At 42.5% G+C, this 21,153-nt stretch overlaps 1 protein-coding gene across 2 annotated transcripts in view; it reads right to left on the bottom strand.

Annotated features, from left to right (window-relative positions):
- Nucleotides 1-15,646, bottom strand: part of USP48 (ubiquitin specific peptidase 48) — a 126,059-nt gene extending 110,413 nt beyond the window's left edge. For both annotated transcript variants that reach the window (XM_006862339.1, XM_006862340.1), the window contains exon 1: nucleotides 15,285-15,646. In XM_006862339.1, the coding sequence (XP_006862401.1) occupies nucleotides 15,285-15,418 (134 nt within the window). In that variant the 5' untranslated portion in view covers nucleotides 15,419-15,646. The remainder of the gene's footprint in view (nucleotides 1-15,284) is intronic.
- Between the last annotated feature and the right edge of the window lie 5,507 nt (nucleotides 15,647-21,153).

The raw sequence follows: 21,153 nt of genomic DNA, 5'->3' as shown, positions 1-21,153 counted from the left end.
CCGATAAAGGGGAAGTGAGAGAAAAAAAGCAATGAAGCTGCGAGCTAAGCCGTATCACGTTCAACAGACTCCTGTGAACACGGGTGAAGACATGGTTGGCCAGCAGTGTGGCAAGACCTGGGGACACTTGGGCCCAGAGCCAGTGACATAGCCACAGAGGACTAGAGTGGAGCGTGAAGTGTCCAGCTGTTAAGAAGAGAGGGCATATGCACAAGAACACCCACACTTGTAGATAATACCCACTTGGCCTGGCTTCAATGATTGGATGATCAGAGCTCAACTAGAAGAAAGAAGAGGAAAAGAAAAGGAATCTGATACAATTTGATGAACTTGACATAGACCTATGGATGCAGTAGCTCAAAAGAGGGAACAAATCTTTACAGCGAGGATCATTCCTACCCCCTCTATACACAGAGTAGACAGGGATGGGCAACTTGGACATTGGCTACCCAAAATGGGGGGGCAGCAAAGGCAAGAAGTGACTGGCTTACAAGCTTTCAACAGGGAACCTAGATCCAGAGGGTGTGGAGGAAGGTATCCAATCTGTCTGAGCAGGGCTGATAAAAGGACATGTGGATAGGTCCCTTGCGATACAACAGTGAATAATTGTTAATCAGGACTGCCTTTGAGGGTTGGAAATGTAAAGGTAGACGTTTTGTAGCAAAAGGAGGGGAGTGATTGACTTTGCAGTCTAGGAGCAGAGGTCCCTGGGACCATCAAGAAAGAAGAGCAGAGAGTGGGGACCCTACCCAGAGAAATAGGCAAAGACGATGATGTGGCGAGATGGAGTGGCTGGGGGCTTTAAACCCAGAGAGGGAGAGGGGCTGTGTGCTGATGACCGGGGGGGCATGCTTGTAGTATATACCCTTTGATTGGTTGATGATGCACAGAGGGGATTGTAACCATGGCAATGAAATGATATATGATAGGATGAATGTGAAGCTAATGTTCTCTCATGTAAATTATCACATAACTCTCAATAAAACATTAAAAAAAAAAGAAGAAAGTAGTATAATTCAAAGCACTTAAATAAGACTCAAAGGAGCTCTGGTAGCATAGTGGTTACAAATCGGGCTGTGAACCCTAAGGTCAGCAGTTCAAAACTACCAGCTATTACACAGGAGAAAGATGAGGCTTTCTGCTCCTGTAAAGATTTACAGCCTCGGAAACCTTGTACGTGGTCGCTATGGATCGGCACCGACTCGAGGGCACTTTAACAACAACAAATACGACTCAAGGGCACTTAACAACAATAATGTACCTGAGAACTATAGGAGGTGTGTGTGTTTGTGAGTTGTTGTGTGTTCTTTACTTCCTATGATTTACCAAAAAATGTAGAGAATCTGTGGAAGTTTGGTGATTTAATGCCTCTATAATTTGTGTTAGCTTAAAAGTGGGGTAAATAAGGTTTGAGGTCTTTTGGGGGTTTTTTATGCAAACATTTAATGCCACAAATTTCCTCTAAGTACTGGTTTAGCTAGAGTCCTGGTATAGTGCTGCAGGATAATGCACCCGACCACAGGTCAGTTTGAACCACGAGGTGGTAGTTCAAGCCCACCAGCCATTCCTCGGAAACTCTATGCGGAGTAACTATGGGTCAGAATAGACTCCATGGCACTTAACAACTGGTTTGACTATACTGACTTCCTTTTCTTTTCTTTCCCACCTCATCTAATCAGTTCCTAAAATTCTTCCATTGCAATTACACTGAATTGGTTTAGGACCTTACCTTCCACTAGGAAAATTGTTTCTCAACCTTGTTCTAACTTTGGTCCATCCTTAATATTGCTGCCAAGGTGTCTATGCTTAACACTGAAACTACCCATCTGCCATCAAAAAGGGCTTGATTTTTTTCTCAGTTCTTATTTTAAACAGCCTGTGAAGTTTTTGTTTTGTGCTTTACAGGAATTGAGAAACAGTTTGTTAACCCTTGAAGACATAAGATGTAGGAGGTTCTAGGTAATTCTAATGAACCACATTGGCCTAGGGTACTTACACATTAAACAGAAATGTTCCTTCATGCAAATATATGTCCCTCTTATTTCTGGGACATTCAGAATCCTTAATCTGGTCTTCATTTTCAAATTTGATAGAAAGAAGTACACAAACATTTTTCTACTAGAGTGAAATTGGTACATAGTGGTAAATGATATCTGTGGCCTTCTCCTAATGACGAGAAGGTGGAGTCAATAGTGGAGATTTCTCTCTCTCTCTCTCTCTCTCTCTGCATCTTGACTCACAGCGACCCTGTATAGGGTTTCTGAGGAGTGGTGGGTGGGCTTTAACCAACGACCTGTGGTTAGCAGTCCAGTGCTTATCCTACAACGCCACACTAGGACTCCTTTAGTATGACTGTTAAGTGTCACTGAGTCAGTTCCGACTCACAGCAACCCTATATAGTGTTTCCAAGGAGCAGCTGGGTGAATTTGAACCACCGACCTAGCAATCCAGTGTTTATCCTACAGAGCCAGGGTGTTAAATTAACAATTTATTGCAGGAATTTCCTATTTAAAGCAGGGCTTTGAACTACTTCTTCACAGTTCAGACATGACAGACAAAGTAAAATCCGAATGAACTCGAATTTGTAACGTGGGTAGACCAGAAAAGTAGCAAGTCAGTGCCCTGCTAGAAACATAATCACGAGAGCACTATCTAGCAACCAAATCTCTTGACCAGCAGAGTCAGAAACTGCCCATTCAAAGATGACAGCCGGCTGCTAAACTGAATGTGTGTGACACTCCACAGTCCTGGCAATAATTCAGTCTCCCTGCATCATATTCCTGAAGAGCTCACTACTCCTCTTCCGAGTCTCCCATTCCACAGCTTCAACTTGCAATTTTTCCCAGTCCAGTTACCATTCTGCTTCACCAAAAAAAATTTTTTTAATCATTATCTGTTCCTATCCTGAGCCATGGATGAACCAGTTCAAACCACTTCAAAGTCCTAGTTTAAAGTGATCCCAATCAGCACTTACATTTAAATCATCTAAAATATTTTCCTAATTAAAAAACAAATACCTCATATATAAAACCATTATTTGCAGCACACTGTTAATAGAATTTCTTTCCCCCTTATCCTCTATGAGAGCTGGCACAGCAGACAGTACTGTATCCTGATTCCCTTACTGCTAACACACATCTTTCTTTGAATAATGGGCTATACCAGGAATCACTGGTTGTTTGGGTAGTAGTGCTATGGATTAGAATATGTACTGGAATCCCAACCCCTATGTATGTGACTATAATCTAATCATCTTCCATTGAGAGAGGGAGCAGACAAACCAAAAGAAAACAAAAACAGCAGGAACTGAATTCAGTGATCACTAATATTTTATTTTCTTATTTGGATCCCCTTGGAAATTCTTATTTATAAAACACATGAGTATGACAGGCAGATGGCTCTGCTATCTGAGTGAGAGCAGATGAGGAAACTGTGGATGGATGAGGCACTGGTAAGAGTCCTGTGACTGAAAAGACCAGTTTGGGTGATTTATGCTCAGAGTGCTGCCTCAAATGACAATTTCAAACTGCCATCAAAAAATGCGGGCATGGGCCTTCTACCAGGTACATCACTTTATGTAGCCAAAACGATCACCTTTTTAAAAAGTAACTATACTTTGCACATTCCCTCAAACACAGCGATGACCAGATAATAATTATAGGATCTGGTGATACCTAAATAAAAGACAAAGTCCTAAGCATCAAAGAAGTGTTCACAGTCGATAATCTGACAGGTAAAAGGACAGCTTCAGATAAGTAAGTGCTGTGGCAGCATGAAGGACAGATGCTTCAGCAGAAAGCTCACCTAGGGGAGAAAGCAGTGCTTGGCTGCCGGTCTCAAGGACCGCAGGGGTTCATTCATTCAGTGCTGAAGAACTAAGGAGCATTTCAGCATACAGACACGTTAAGACTACAGTTAAAGTTAGTGGAAAATCAAGGAAGTCTTACATGCCATTCAGCACAATTGGAGACTTTGGGGAGGAAAAGTTGGAAGGTCAGTGAGGCTGCAGAGAAGGCAGGAGTCAGATTAGATCACAGAAGTCCTTAAATACTATGACAAGAGGTTGGACTTGATCCAATGAGCAACACGTGTTTTAAGCAAAAAAGTAAACTGATTTGCATTTTAGAAAGATGCTCTAATTATATTTCTTAAGCAATGTGGCTTATCAGAATCACCTGAAAATTCTACAAGTTCTTTTTTTTTTTTTTTTTTTTCAATTAATGGCATTTTCAGAAGCTCTTCCCATTAAGTCGCTATTAAGTTGGTGCCAACTCAATGGCACCTAACAACAACATACTAAATGATGCAGAAAGCATCAAAAGAAGATAGAAGGAATACAGAAAAGAAACAGTTGATGTTCAACCATTTCAAGAGGTAGCATATGATCAAGAGCCAATGATACTGAAGAAAGAAGCCAAAGGTGTACTAAAGGCATTGGTAAAGAACAAGTCTGCAGGAATTGGTGAAATACAAATTTAAATATTTCAGCAAACTGATGCAGCATTGGAGGCACTCGCACATCTATGCCAAGAAATCTGGACGACAGCTATATGGGCCAACTGAGTGGAAGAGATCCATGTTTGTGGCCATTCCAAAAAGAGGTGACACAAGGGAATGTGGAAATCATTGGACAATAACATTAATAACACATGCAAGTAAAATTTTGCTAAAGATAATTCAAAACCAGCTGTTGTAGTACACTGACAGGGAGCTACCAGAGGTTCAGAGGAGGGCATGGAATGTGAAATCATTGCTGACATCACATGGAAAAGACTAATAATAGCTATATAAAAAAGGACAAATGATGCAACAGACATTTAGAGAAATACAAATGGCCCTTACACATGAAAAAAATGTTCACTCTTTCAAATTAAGAGAAATGTAAATAAAACTAGAAAGAGACATCTTGTACAGTAAACAATAGTGCTATTGACCAAATATTCCCGTCCTGACTAGACACATTCTGAATGGGTGGGACCATGAAACAAGTTGTAGTCAATGAGTTGTCAACAGAAATGGTGTGTGGACTTCTAGGTCACACACTGATGTTCTGGCACTGGAACCCTCCAGAAGAAAAGACAGTATTTCAAACGATGATACTACAACCAGCTGGGTACTCAAGTGACTGCTGCTTTATCCAGTTTACTGCACACTTACTCCCTCTCAGAGCCATCTGGTCAGAAGTCACAATTGCAAATGAAAGCAGGCTCTCAGGTGAATGAATATTTTGTGAATTTCTAGATCTGAAGAGTCTACACTGGCTTACAAGCTTTCAATAGGGAACCTAGATCCAGAAGACGTGGAGAAAGGTAGAATCTCCACTGACTAGTATTCAATCTGTCTGGGCGGGGCTATAAAAGGAAATGCGGATAGGTCTCTTGTGATACAAAAGTGAATAATTGCTATCAGGACTGATTGTGAGGGTTGGAAATGTAAAGGTAGATGTTTTGTAGCAAAAGGAGGGGAGTGATTAACTTTGCAGTCTAGGAGCGGAGGTCCCTGGGACCATCAAGGGAGAAGTGCGGAGAGCGGGACCCTACCCAGAGAAGCAGTGACGCCAGATATGGAGCAGCTGGGGACTTTAGACCCAGAGAGGCAGAGGGGCTGTGTGCTGGGGGGGGGCAAGCTTGCAGGGTATACCCTTTGGTTGGTTAATGATGCATGGAGGGGACCGCTGTAACCTTGGCAATGAAACGATATAGCACAGGATGAATGTAAAACTAATATTCTCCCATGTAAACTATCACATATTTCACAATAAAACATTTAAAAAAAAAAAAGAGTCTACAAACGTTTTGCTACTACTGACTGCCATCTTTCCTTAAAAGATACTCAACTTAGAATCATTATGTTGCTTGAGCAAGAAAACAAATCTTTGTTGTTTTAAGCCACTGAGATTGGGTATTATTTTGTTCCCACTACAAAACCTAGCCTATCTTGAATGATTCATAGCAGCTTTTGTTTCCAATACTGACAGGCTTAAATGGCCCAAAAGGCCCATCAACAAGAAAACAAATTATGACCAACTCATACAAAATACTACTATTTCTAGGCACAAACAAAAACGCTGATACACACAACATTGATGAATCTCAACATTATGTTGAGCAAAAGAATCCAGACACAAAAAAAAGACTAACTGTAGTTAAGAATCCACTTATCAGGCCACAGGAGGATGAAGACTAAACAGAAGGCATGAAGGAAACTTCATGGGTTAATGAGAATGTTCTATATTTTAATTACCATGATGGTTACATAGGTCTAGCCACGTTTTTTAAAGCACAGAGAATTACATTTCACAATACATAATTTTTCCTCATTTGTCTAAAGCCTGAATTGCTGAAAACAAAAACAGAGCAGGAAGTACTTAGGTACTGATGTGAAAATGTCTCAGGTAATATACTTCATTTGTTTAAGAAAGGGTGGGATTGGGGGAGGCATTAAGAAAATATTATGTTTGTATGAAGACACACTTAGAATAAATAGAATGTTCTAAGAGTTGTTCCTTATAAAGGATGCAAAAGAATAAAATAATTCTTTTTATTCAGATGTGGTAACAAGACATCCCAATATAACTTTTACAAAACTCATTTTCATACTTAAACAATAATTATATTAGCTATTCAAGAAAAACTTATTATAAAATTTTATTAAAGACGTAAACTTGTTTAACTTACTAAGCACATGTTTTTGTGAAATATTAACAGTGAAAATCAAGCAAAAACAAGGTATTATAAATTCCAGGCAATTCACAGGAAATTAATTTTCTCTCACAGCATTACTATATTGAAGTGTCAGAGACGGCATGTACAAGTAATAAGCCAAAATAAGAACTACCACAAATAAGTCACTTAACACTTTTGCCCTGTGCATACATGGAGAATTCTTGGGCAAAAAGCTGAGAAGTCAACTGACAAAGCAGTATCAACACAACCCAACACCACGGATGACAAACCTTCTTAAAGTATTGCGATCAAACAATCCAGTGAATCTTTGGGGCTCAGTATCTAGCAAAACTGAAGTATCGTTAGCTCTTCATTTTACCAAATCTCAAATGCTTGTTGTTGTTGTTGTTAGGTGCCATTGAGTTGGTACCGATCCATAGCGACCTTATGCACAGCAGAATGAAACACTGTCCGATCCTGGGCCAACCTCACTACTGTTACCATGCTTGAGTCCACTGATGCTACCACCTGGCCAATCCATCACGTTGGGGGGTTTCCTCTTTTTCTCTGACCCTCCACCTTACCAAACATGATATCCTTCTCCAGTGACTGGTCCCTCCTGACAATATGTCCAAAGTATGAGAGATGAAGTTTGGCCATGTTGGCTTCCAAGGAGCACTCTGGTTGCACTTCTTCCAAAACGGATCTGTTGGTTCTTTTGGCAGCCAGTGGCACTTTCAATATTCTCCTCTAATACCATAATGCAAAGGTATCAATTCTCCTATGGTCTTCCTTATTCACTGTCCAGCTTTCACATGCATATTATTGTTGTTGTTAAGTGCTGTGGAGTCGGTTATGACCCATAGAGGCTCTGTATAGGGTTTCCAAGGAGGAGCTGGTGAACTTGAACTGTCCAACTTGCAGTTCAAACGGCTTGCATATTAGGTTATTGAAAATACCATGGCTTGGGTCAGGCGCACCTTAGTCCTCAAATTGACATCTTTGCTCTTTAACATTTTAAAAAAGTCTTTTGCAGCAGTTCTCTCTAATGCAATTCATCATTTGATTTCTTGGCAGCTGCTTCCATGAATGTTGATGATGGATCCAAGCAAAATGAAGTTTTTGACAACTTCAATCTTTTTCCATTTATCATGATGTTATTTATTTCACCAGTGGTAAAGATTTTTGGTTCCCTTATATTGAGGGGCAACCCATACTGAAGGCTTTGATCTTCATCACTAAGTATTTTCAAGTCCTCTTCACTTTCAGTAAACAAGGTTTTATCTCTGCATGTGGCAGGTTAATGAATCCAATCCTGATGCCCTTCACATAATCCAGATTCTTGAAAACTTGTTGATGTTAAGTGACAGTCAGTTCCAACCCAGAGCAACCCTGTATAGGATTTCTGAGGAGTGGCTGGTGAGCTTGAACCACCAACTTTACAGTTCAAACTAACTTTGCAGTCCAGCACATTAACCTGCAGTGCCATACCAAGATTCCATGCTTTAAATCGCATTCCCTCAAGATGTTTGGTAAGCAGAATCCGTACCCCAGGTGAAATAAATAACATCATGATAAATGGAAAAAGGATTAATTACCAAACACCCTGAGGAAATAAATGCATCACTGGGCCCCATGGCTCAGGACTAAAGGGTACATCATAATCAGCATAACACAGAGTGGACAAAAACAGTGTTCTACATCCTACTTTGGTGAATAGAGACTAGGGTCTTAAAAGATTATGAGCAGCCACTTAAGATCCAACTATTGGTCTCCTCTTCCTGTGCCGAGGAAAGAGTGGTAAAAATGAAGATACTTGGAAACACTCAGTGTATGATCTGTTGAATGTAAAACTAATATATTCTGTGGCTGGGGACTCTACACTCAGCGAGGGAGCAGGGCTGTGTGCTGAAGGGGGGGGGGCAGGTTTGCAGGGTATATCCTTTGGTTGGTTGATGATGCATGGAGGTGATTGTAAAGCTAATGTTCTCGCAAGTAAACTATCACATACCACATAATTCACAATGTTGTTGTTGTTACGTGCCGTGGAGTCAGTTCTGACTCATAGTGACCCTGTACAGGGTTTCCGAGGCTATAAATCTCTATGGGAGCAGAAAGCCTCATCTTTCTTCCGTGAACAGCTGGTAGTTTCGAACTGCTGACCATGAGATTAGCAGCCCAATTCATAACCAATAAACACGTTAAAAACTAATTTTTTTTAATCAAGAAAATAAAAAACCCACAAAAACTAATATGCTCTGTAAACCTTCATTCAATTCATAATGAAAACATAAGCAAAAGTGCTACTGCTGTAAGGGTAGACATATAAGACCCCAATGGAATAAAATTCAGAGTCCAGAAATAAACCCATATGTCTATGAACAGTGGATTTTGACAAGAGCGCTAAATTCATTCAATAGTGAAGAATGAACTCTTCAACAAATGGTTGTGGGACAAGTAGCTTCCCACATGTAGAAAGAAACAGTACCTATACCTCATAACCATGAATGAGGGATAACTCAAAACTAAAACCAGAACAACTCTTAGAGTAAAACAGATGTTGTTTTTCCTGTCAAGTCGGTTCTAACCCATGGCAACCCAGTATAGGGTTACCAAGAAACGACTGGTGAGACTGAACTGCCGATATTGTGGTTCAAACCAAATGTGTGTTTTGCACTTATCCTACAGCACCACACATGGACTCAGGAGCAAAACACAGAGATCTAATTTTTAATGATGGAATCTTAGACATGACACCAAAAGCAAAACAACAAAAGATTAATTGTACTTCATTAAAACTTTTCTGTATCAAAAGATTTTACCAACAAAGTAAAGAGATACCTACAGAATGGGAGAAGATATTTGAGAAACTTTTATCCAATACAGTTTGAGATCTAGAACATATGAAAAACTCCTATATTATAACTCAACAACAAAGACAAACAAGCAATCAAAATATCAGAAAAGGACTTGAATAGACTTTTCACCAAAAATATATACAAATGTTAGTGTTGTTGTTAAGTGCAGTGGAGTCAGTTCCAATTCATAGTGTCCCTGTTTAGGGTTTCTGAGGCTATAAACCTTTGCTGGAGTAGTAAGCCTCCTCTTTCTCCCACAGAACACAGTGGGTCGGCTGATAGGGCTAGAACAGCCAACCTTGCAGTTAGCAGTCTAATCCTGATCCTACAGTGCCTTCAGGGTTCCTTCATTCTGGGAAATGCAAATCAATGCTAATCAACACAGCCACTCTGCTCCCCACAAAGACTACTCAGCATACTGAAAAAACTCTGACCCTCATTAGTCACTGGACACTGCCACAGAGTTGATTCTGACTCAGAACAACTCTATATACAGGTTTCCAAGACTATAAATCTTTAAGGGAGCAGAAAACATCATCTCTCTCCTACAGAGACTGGTGGGTTTGAACCTCCAACTTTGCAATTAACAGTCCAATGCTGATACAATGCCACCAAGCATCTTCATTAGTCACCAAGGAAAAGCAAATCGAAAGCACGATAAAATATCACTTTACCCCCACAACCAAGACAAACCCACTTCCATCCTTCTGATTACAATCAAAGTGACCCTATATGGGGTTTCCAGATCTGTACATCTTTATGGGAGCTGACAGCCTCAAGAAAAACAGAAAACAAATGTTGGCAAAGATGTTGAGAAATTGAAAGCCTGAGTCATTGCTGGTGGGGCTGTAAAATGGTGCAGCCAATGTGGAATAGTAAATTAATCAAATACTATATGTCAACCTCTCCCTACCGGTAACCTTCATCGATTCACTCCTGGGTATATAACCAAAAGAACTGAAAGGACTCAGTTACATGAACACCAGTGTTCATCACAACATTATTTATAAAAGTTAAGAGCTGAATGGAATGCATCTACACAATGGGACATTCTTCCACCCTATAAAGAAACAATACATGCCATGACAAAGGTGAGCCTTGAAAGCATTATGCTGAGGGAAATAGATCAGGCACATATGGGCAAATACTGCATGATCCCACCATAAGAACTATCTATAACAGACCAAAGTTTATCAGTAGTTACCAGGAGCAGATGGGAGAGCAAAGATGGAAGTTATTGCATAATGGGACCTGAGTTTCTGTTAAGGGGCTTGGGAAATGAACAGTGGTAACAGTTGCACAGCACGAAAAACTAATTATGACACCGAATCGCACATGTGAAAATGAATGAAACAGCCATGCTTTCTGTATATATTTTACCACATTTAAAAAAACAAAAATGTTTTATAAATTATATATATATTAAATACATGTTTTCAACTTGAAAAAAACATTAAATGTGGATGGACAGAGGTGGTCTGATAAGCTAGTTCAAAAAATGAATCCCTTTTATTTGTTTCTGGGGCTGTGGGCTCAGGACCATAGTCTCAGGGGACACCATGGTCAACTGACAGAACATAAGATAATGTTCTACGTCCTACTGTAGTGAGTAGCGACTGGGATCTTAAAAACTCATGAGTGGCCATCGAAGGTGCAACTACTTGTCTCTTCCTGTGCAAAAGGACTAATGGAGCATGTGAACATCAGTCTCCATGACCCTGAAAACAGAACTAGATGATGGCCAGCTACCATTGCCAACTGCTCTCAAAGGAGACACATCAAAAGGATAGAGTGGAAGAAAATGTGAAACAAAACTGAAAATTTACCAAAAAAAAAAAAAGATCAGGCGTACTGGTCTGATAAAGACTGGTGAAACCCCAAGAATGTAGACCTTGGTCACCCATAAAGTCTGGAACTGTACTCACCTCTGTGGTTCGATTTTTAGCCATGCAGTAGACAGGTATGTAAAGGAGACAATGACACTAGTGAGAGATGCATACCACAGAATGGTCAACCATTCAAGATCAAAAGGGCAGCATTTACCTAAGGGCAAAATTCAGAGGAGTTGGGAAATGAAGAATGGAAACAAAAATCACGAGGAAGTAAATTAAGTGATGTTACATGGAGGGAACTGCAAGAGAAGAGGAAGGGCTGGCTGGTTTGAAGCTCAGGGAGAAGTGTGAATTCCTGAGCCTACACATACTGACTTAGTCACTGGGGACTAGAGTTAAGAGTGAAGCAGCCAGCAGGTCTGAAGTGGGTGGAGGCGTGCGATAACTCCCAAACTTATGGACAGTACCCTTTGACCTACCTTGGGTGGCTTGCTGACCAGAACTCGATCAGAAGATAAAAGAAGTTTGATACAGAAAGCAAGCATAGATTGCTACAACCTAATGAAATGGACCTTTGATTATGGATAAAGTTGCCCAAAATTCCAACCAGGGAAGGATTCTTCATATCAAGCAAGGATGATGCCTACGTCTCCTCAGTACATCAGGTTTACAGGAACGGACGACTTATGCAGCTATCAAAAATGGGGGATATAAAGGCAAGAAATGGCTGGCTTACAAGCTTTCATGAGGGTCAAAACAAGGGGAGTAAGACAGAATTCCCACTGAATAGTTTTCCTCTTGTCCAGATGGGTCTGGTGATAATGGAGATAGGATTTTATGATTCAATTGTAATTGTTATCAAGAGTAGCCGCAATGGGCACAACTGTAAATTTAATTAAAGAGGGGAGCAGTTAATCTGTCATTTCAGGAACAGAGGACCCTAGATCCATCAAGAGGGAAGAATATGAGTGGAGTGAGGGAACCTAACCAGAAAAGCAGCAAGAGAGATGGAGGCAGAGGAGAGATGACACAAATAGAGCAACAGAAGACTACAGGGCCATGGCCTGAGAAAGGCAGTGTGCCTGTAGACAGGAGGCTGGCTTGCTAAATGTGCCCTCTGGACATTTAACAAGTATATATTTTCAATAATAATAATAACAGAGGTAAATATTGTTTGCTGGTAGTGCATGGAGAGGACCGTATTACAATTAATGCTATTTCACAGACTGTTGTTATTGTTAAGAGCTATTGAGTCAGTTCTGCTTCACAGGATTTCGGAGGAGCAGCTGTTGAGTTTGAACCACGCACAGACCTTGTGGTTCAAAACCAACCTTGTGGTCCAGCGCCCCTGACCCCACAACACCACACAAGGAAAGTTATTAAAAGACAGACAAGTGTTTAAGGAGGTGTAGAAACTGGAAGCCTCATACATTGTTTGTGGGTATGTAAACTGGTACTTCCCCTCCCCTTCCCAATTCCCCACATTTTGAAGCCTAGCAGAGTGAATAGATTCACTCAGGTGATAGAAAAGGTGGGATTTCTTCTCCCTTCCACCCCCCACTCCCCTGATGACCAGCTCTCCCTCTCATCCACCCCCGGCACAGAGCCTGCTCTCTGGGAATTTGGAGCCACGCCAGCATGAGGTGGGTCCGGCTGCACAGCTTTGGTGCCTGGATTCAGATGGACTCAGCTCCAAACCTACAAAGCCCGCAAAATCACCAGAACAGCCTTTAACCAGTCACCCTGGCTCCAGCTGCCCTGTGGTCCTAGCAGACCCTGAAACCAGCTCCATCAAGGGCCCCCATGAACTAGTTCAGGATTCAGTGAGGGCCCTGAACATGGATAACACGGAGGTCAATCGGAGCTCCACCTAGGCCCCGGAACTCTGCTGTCCCATCCCTTCTACAACCATCTCAGGCGCTCCTTGAAGAGCTCCTCACTGACAATCTCACAATGCCCCAGAGACGACAATTTTAGCTCACACGAAGAATTAAGAGAGAATGGCTCAAGCAAATGACCAAGATGCAAGAGTCAGAGATGTTTCTGAGGAAGAAAAGAGGAAACAGAATTAACTGAAAAAGAATTCAAAAGAATGATAATTAGGTACCTTCAAAGGCTTGATAGAAAGAGCCAAGAAAGCAAAAGCACCATAAATTAAGTATCAACAGGCGCCATGGCATCAATTTTTCTCTCACAGAGGCAGTACCGCCCCATAGGGCTTCCTAGGCTGTAATCTTTATGGAAGCAGAACGCCAGGCCTTTCTCCCACAGAGCTGCTGTTGTTACTGTTACGTTATGGGCATCGAATTGGTCCTGACTCATAGAAAGCCTGAATAGGGTTTCCAAGGCTGTAAACCTTTGTGGGAAGCAGCTGGTGGGTTCAAACTGTTGATCTTGTGGTTTGCAGTGCAGTGCTTATCCTACAGAACCACCGCACTCCCACAGAGCTGCTGGGTAGGTTCAAACCACCAACTTTCAATAAGCAATCAAGTACTTAATCATTGTGCCACCAGACCTCTCATGCAATGTCCAGGGTAGGCAAGTTTAGAGGGCTTGGAGGTTGCTTATAGCTGGGCAGAAAAAGGAGCCTGAGTGTTAATCTAACAGCCACAGTGTTTCTTTTAGGGAAAAATAAAATGCTATAAAATTAGACTGTGGTGGTTTTTGTACAATCTTATAAACACTGAATTGTACACTTTAAATGGTATATGAATTATATACCATTGAATTATAAATTATAAATATGAATTATAAATCACATGGTATTATGAATTATATCACAACAAAGTGTGTGTGTGTGCGAGAGAGATTTTTAAACATCTTGGATATAACCACTTAAAACTTAACTAAGACCCTCCCCTAGGATACTCAGCCAATTTCTGCTCCTCCTTCGTTGTTGTTAAGTGGGGAGGAGTTGGTTCCAACCACAGCCACCCTGTATAGCATTTCTGAGAGGCTAGTGGGTTTGAGAACTATGGATGTCAGGGAAAGCTTATCCTTCAGCGCCACACCAGAACTACTACGTGAAACCATTGGTTACCTTGGAACCTATTTGTGCTGAGAAACTTGAATGACCCTTGATAAACTTTATTAAAATTCTAATACTCACTGTTGGAGTCAGAATAGCCCACTTTGCAAGTCACACGCCCTGGCCTTGGGCTTTATGGAAGCTCCCTAATTTGTTTCACTTCCCAAGCCTGCCTTCAAGATCCTCCAGCGGAATGTAAAAACTCCATAAATCATGTCCGGCTTGGCCAAGTCAATACAACATTCCCGAACCAAAACTAGAGTTCCCGCGTTAAAAGATGAGAAAAAGAAGGAAACAGGCACAAAACCGAAGGATCGCATCTAAAGGAAAAGAAAGTTAAAGCTAAGGTTCAGAGGCTATGCAAAAGTGAGGGACATTAAAGCACACAGCGCACAGTTCAAACTTGGTACTCAGTCGAGTGGAGTCGATTCAGAGCAGAAAAAAAAAAAAAAGGCTTACAAACACTCGATCAACTGGGAATAAAGGGAAGGTACCTTAGGATAACCTTTTTCTAAAGCTGTCCTCTTCAAAAATAACACTACCAGGCCTTCGGAGGCAACACTAACAAGATGTTATGCTGAAGCTCACTTCGAAAAAGTTCTCTTTTCACAAAAGGAAACCCGACCCCTAACCAAAACATACTAGTCATCAACATTTGCTATGTTCTCGATTTTTTAACTTGAACCATCTACACCGCCATCTTCAATATGAAAAACCCTTTCTAAAAGGCTTTCAACAACATCACAACGCAGAGAGCCCGGGAAGGCTGCGTTTCCCAGGACGCCCAGACGGTGGAAAGAAGGAAACCTCCACCTCGCCCCAGCGCACGCAGCGGGCCGTCCTCTTCCTTTCCCTCAGGCCCGGCTTTCCAAAGCCTCGAGGGCCGGTGCGCCAGTCTCACCTGCACACTCCTCGGATGCAGGGTTCCAGCCAGATGCGGTAGGCGGTCTCGATGTGCTCCTGCGACACCTCCTCGGGCCGCACGGTCTCCGCCCAGCGCCAGGCCGCCTTCTCCAACTGCAGCCGCGGAGCCATGCTTCGGCCCGCGGAATGCCTGCAGGTTCGGGCCTCCTCCCCCGCCTTCGCTGCTGCCCAAATGGGTTCCGCCACCTGCCACCGATGAGGACCAGGCGCTCCCTCAGCCAGTCAATCACCTGTGCGCGCCACTGCCGCCGCGCCCGCCAGCCAGCCCGCGCCCTACCCTCACGACTGGCCGCAAAGTGCCGCCGCGGACACCCGACAACCCCCGCGCCCACGGACGTTGGAAGTGTACTTTCCCCGCCGAGGTAGGCGCATGCGTGTTCCCAGCAGCCTCTGCGATTTATACGCCTCTTCCCTGAAGGTACACGGAAGGGGGAGCGGAGGTCCTAAGCACTCTTGCCACGTCCTCACCGACCGTAATGGAGAAGCAGCGTATCAGCCTCTGTCCGGGTTAGCGTCCTGCATACCGCCACTCCGCGCCTCAAAGGCGGAAGGCATCCTATTCTTGTCCTCCGATACTACCCCCTTTACCGTGAAGGATTCGCGCGAGAGACTACTCAACGCACACCATAGGTCCGCCTGGAATACGGGGTGGAGCCTGTTTAGAGCCGATACAGGGTCACCAAAAATACTAGGGTCAATTAGCGGAAGGAAAATTTAATTTCAGCTAAAACCAATTCCGACTCCTTTTCTGAAATCACCAGATATACGGGCTTTCCTTGATCTAGACGGAACTACGTGTCCTGGCATGCATTGCGCTTAGCTCCTCGCTGAATGCTAGACGTGCTGGGCTATGTAGTCTTCGTGGTGGGTCGCTCATTGCGTCTTTGGTTTTGGAAGTGTCGGTGCCAGGTCTCTCAGGCTGCAGGGTGAAGTTTGCAGCCAGCTTGCCCTTTTCACGACTTTTAATGCTATAATAATTTACTATTTCTTACGTGAAGCTGCTTTCAGGCTCCCAGATTTAACAGCACTTCCTTTGTGCAATTACTGCTCTAGATGATAGAGAGTAGCCTTAACAGACTGTTTTGCAAACTATAAAGCACACTGTTGTTAAATGCTGTCAAGTCAGTTCCGACTCAAAGCGAACCTGTATAGTGTTTTCCGGAGAAGGACTGGTGGGATTGAACCACCAACTTGGCGGTTACCAGTCTAGTCCTTGTCCATTAATGCCACACGCCATTACTACAAGGACACTGATAAAATGAAGACATTGAAGTATTTACATTTAAATGAAAGGCCCTGCTGGGTAACCTTAGACTGAATCCTTGACTGTGTGCTATCAGCTAAGACATTCACTAAAGGCTTGTTGAGAACAAGCTGTGGTCCTTGTGGTTAGCCGGTGTTGTTTGCTGTGTAGTTGGCTCTACTCATGGATAGGGTATCCGAGAGGAGTTGGTGGGTTTGCACTGGCAACCTTGCAGTTACTGGTTACACCTTCCACACCAGGGCTCTTAGCACGGACAGGAAGTAAAAAAAAAAAAAATCCCTTCCCAGCCTTGGGGGAGAGATTTGAAGAATTTGGAAAAAAGGCTTACCAGAAGCAGTAACTCCTAGGCCTACCCTTTAAAAATGAGTAGAACTTTTTCTGGATGGAAACAAGTCGCCATTCTTGATAAAAGAGCCACAAAAGCAAAGGGTCAGAAAAGAGAAACCCCTTTGATCTGTGAGGGCCACTGTAAATGGCTACCTATTGGGGCAGTAAACAACTCCAGAATCAAGGAGAGGTGAAAGAGAAGCCAGACAGGGAACCTAGAAGGCCTCCTGCAAGGAGTTACTAGGAACACAAAGGCTTTGTCTCAAGAAAGGAGGTCTCTTTGGTTCCTATTGTACCCCAGTGCCGGGCCCAGTGTTCTAGAGCTCTGGTAGCATAGTGGTTATGAGTCAGGCTGCTAATCTCACTGTCAGCAGTTCGAAACTACCAGCGGTTCTGCAAGAGAAAGATGAGGCTTTTCTGCTCCCAGAAAAGATTTACAGCCTCGGAAACCCTGTGCAGGGTCGCTATGAGTTGGAACCAACTCCACATAACCATCAACATACTAGGCACATTTATTAAGTAGATTCTCAGCAGTGGATGATTTCTAAGAACCAGCACTGGAGAAGCCCTTTGAACAGCTATGATGGGTCCATGTGAGACCCTCCATCATTTACTCGGCCTAAATCTCCCAGAAACGAACCTAGGGGACTTTTTGACAGATGAAAGCATTAATCCCAAGACCTTGCCCATTTTACTGTCTACTGTAAACAGACCACCATCAAATATCTGTATTTTACTTCCTTGTGCAGTCTAACTGGTTTTATCTACCTTGAAAGGACGACCTTGGTAGTAGAGGAGAAAGCCATCCCCTGGGAGGGGCTAGAACCAGAGTACTGAAAAACCAGACATGAATAATGCCCCTTAATAAGGTTTGCTTGCTCCTACCAGAATCCATCTTGACAAACTGCTGCACACACCCAGTTAGCAAGAACCCTCCTAAGCAAACCATTGTCAAAGTACTCACCTGTCCCTAGGAATAAATATGATGATTTTTCCCCACCCATAACTTTTAAGTCCCAACAAAGTCATTGTTGGGGGTGGGAGAGTGCAAAGCATTGCTTTAAGCCCTCCCCATCTCCTCTTACAGGAGCTCTGGTAGTGTGTAGTGGATACAAGTCTGACTGCTAATCTCAAGGTCAATAGTTTGAAACTACCAGCTGTTCTACAGGAGAAAGGTGAGGCTTTCTGCTCCTGTAAGGATTTACAGAAACCCTATACAGAGTCACTGTGAGTTGGAACCAACTCCATGGCACACCACCACCACCACCACCTCTTCTTACAAGCATCTTTGCTTATATGGAAACCTTTGCATATGTTTATATGCAATAAACCTTTGCTCATATGGAAAGTCTGTCTCACCTGACTATTTTTACTTAGTAGTGGACAGCAAGAGTCCCCTCTTGTAGGTTGTTAAGTGCCGTCGAGTCGGTTCCTACCCATAGCAACCCTGTACAGGATTTCCGAGGCTGTAAATCTTTACAGGACCAGAGGTAGGCCAAGATATTGCCTTTGTACAAGTGACTCTGAAAAGCTAGTGAGAAATAAAATGGAAATCTGCATTTTGTTTAGGTTTTTCAGTTTGGACCTAGGCTAGCAGTTATATAAGCTGAGCAAATGAAGGTCTGAACTAGAACAGTATAATGGGTATGGAGGAAAACGGCAACCTTGAGAGTGATTTAGAATTGCTAGAACATGATGATGTTGATCTGAATGATGTTTGTTCACCTTTCTGTTCTTTGACTTTCAAGTCTGAGTCATAGCCCTTTTTTCAGTTGCACATCTCCCCATGTCATCCATTGCTGCACACTTCATGAAGTTGTAAATGTTACTACTACATGTCAGTTTTCGAACCGGAACAGTTACATGAATGGAATTACTATCAAGTGAAGTCAATACTCAAGAAGGAAATGGTAATTTCCATTTTAAATGTACAGTATGTGTTGCATTTCGAGGAGTCCTGGTGTGGTGCTGCAGGATAATGTACTGGACCCCAGTGCAATGAACCGCGAAGTCGGCAGTTCAAACCCACCAGCCACTTCTAGAAAACCGTATACAGGGTCACTGTGAGTCGGAACCAACTGGATGGCACTTAACAACAACAAAATGTATTTCAGGCGCATCAGAGATAACCATGATGCGACATGAGGTGAAAGTCTGAATCTTGAGAGATATGTTGGTTCCTGCATCATGAGTTTTTTAGTCCCTAATAGATCATTTTCATCAGTCATACAAATATGCTGTCATTTTTCCCAAGTCAAAATACATACACACACACACACAGACACACAAACACACACACACCCCTGTTGACCTCTACATCCGTCCTGCTACTGTGTCCTCTGCTCCTCTTTATAGCAAAGCACCTAAAAAGAGTATGTTGCTGTTGTTAAGTGCCGTTGAGTCAGTTCCAACTCATAGCCACCCTTTATAGGGTTTCCGAGGAGCAGCTGGTGGATGGTGGATTTGAACTGCCAACCTTGTGGCTCAAGCTGACCTTGCAGTCCAGCACATTATCCTGCAGCACCACATGCTTTTCTAATTCCTCTTCTTCCCTTTTAAACCCGTTCCCTCGTGAGGCTCTTGGTTTCATCACCCCCAAAATCACGTATATGAAGATCACCAATGACTAGCATATTCTTGAATCCACTGATATGCTCACACTCTATTTTAGCGACCTATCAGCAGCAATTAACCCAGTTACTCAATCCCTGAATGTCTCTTAACTCCCTTGACTTTCCCATTATTCCTTTTTGGTGACCTTTGCTTTTGTCATCTCTCTAGACTATAAACTTGAGTGGCTAAGATTCCGTCCTTGGCCCTCTTCTCCTGTGACTTTAAATCCCATCTGCTGTGACTTCCAAATTCTTTACATCTGCTGCAAAAGGTCTCTTTAAAGGATGAAAAAGCAAAGCTGTTACTTTAATGACTAAGTGTGCCTGACCCAAGTCATGGTCTTTTTAATCGCCCCCATATGCATATGGAAGGAGCTATGGTAGCATAGTGATTACTAATCAGGCTGCGAACTGCAAAGTCAGCAGTTCGAAACTACCAGCTGTTCCGCGGGAGAAAGATGAGGCTTTCTGCTCCTGTAAAGATTTACAGCCTCTGAAACCCTGCACAGGGTCCCTATGAGTCGGAACAGACTGCCCGGCACACAGCAACAACAACATATGCATGTGGCACTGTGGGATAAAGCACTGGACTGCAAGGTTGGTTTGAAGCACAAGGTTGGTGGTTCAAATTCACCAGCAACTCCTTGGAAACCCTATACAAGGTCGCTATGAGCAGGAACCAACTCCATGGCACTTAACAACAATATATGCATGCAGAAGCTGGATAACGACAAAGGAAGACTTTAAAATTTACACATTTGAATTACAGTGGTGTTGGTGAAGAATGCTGAACATACCATGCACTTCCAGGAGAATAAACAAATCTATCTTGGAAGAAGAAGAGCCAGAATGCTGCTTACAAATGAAGATGGCAAAACATATTATCAGGAGTGACCAATCTCTGAAGAAGAACATCATGCTTGATAGAGGGCCAGTTAAAAAAAAAAAAAAGAGGAAGCCCTTCAATGAGACAGATTGACACAGTAGCTACAATAATGGCCTCATACATATCTACAATTGTAAAGATGCACAGGACTATGGGAATTTTCATTCTGTTTACCATTGGGTCTCTGAATCAGAAAGAACTCAGTAGCACCTAACCACAAGAAAAACAAACCTGACTGATCTCTGTCCTGAATGCCAGAATTATATCTTACTGCTGACCAGAAACTCAAGCTATATTCAGAAGAAGATACAGAATGAGAGATATCATTGTTAACGTCAGATGGATCTTGACTGTCAGCAGTGAATACCAGAAAGATGTTTACTTGTGCTTTCTTGAATATGCAGAGGCATTCGACTGTGTGGATCATAACAAAGTATGGTAATGTGAAGAATGGGAATTTCAGAACACTTAATTGTGTTCATAAGGAACCTGTACATAGACCAAGTGGTACTTATTCAGTCAGAACAAAGGGATAAGGATTGGTTTAATATCAGGAAAGGTGTGCATCAAGGTTGTAATTTTCACTATATATTCAATCTGTATGCTAAGCAAAAAATCCAAGGAGCTGGATTATATGAAGAATGTGGCATCAAGATTAAAGAAGGCGAGAGGAACAAACAAGATGGTGGATCGAGTGGACATGCAGTAAAGGAGCTCTGCCAACAACAACACAGAATACCCAACCAAGCAGGCTCAG

The sequence above is a fragment of the Chrysochloris asiatica genome, unplaced genomic scaffold (assembly GCF_000296735.1).
Source record: "Chrysochloris asiatica unplaced genomic scaffold, ChrAsi1.0 scaffold00047, whole genome shotgun sequence".
Classification (NCBI taxonomy): Eukaryota; Metazoa; Chordata; class Mammalia; order Afrosoricida; family Chrysochloridae; genus Chrysochloris; species Chrysochloris asiatica.
This window is presented reverse-complemented; position numbering and strand designations above follow the sequence as displayed.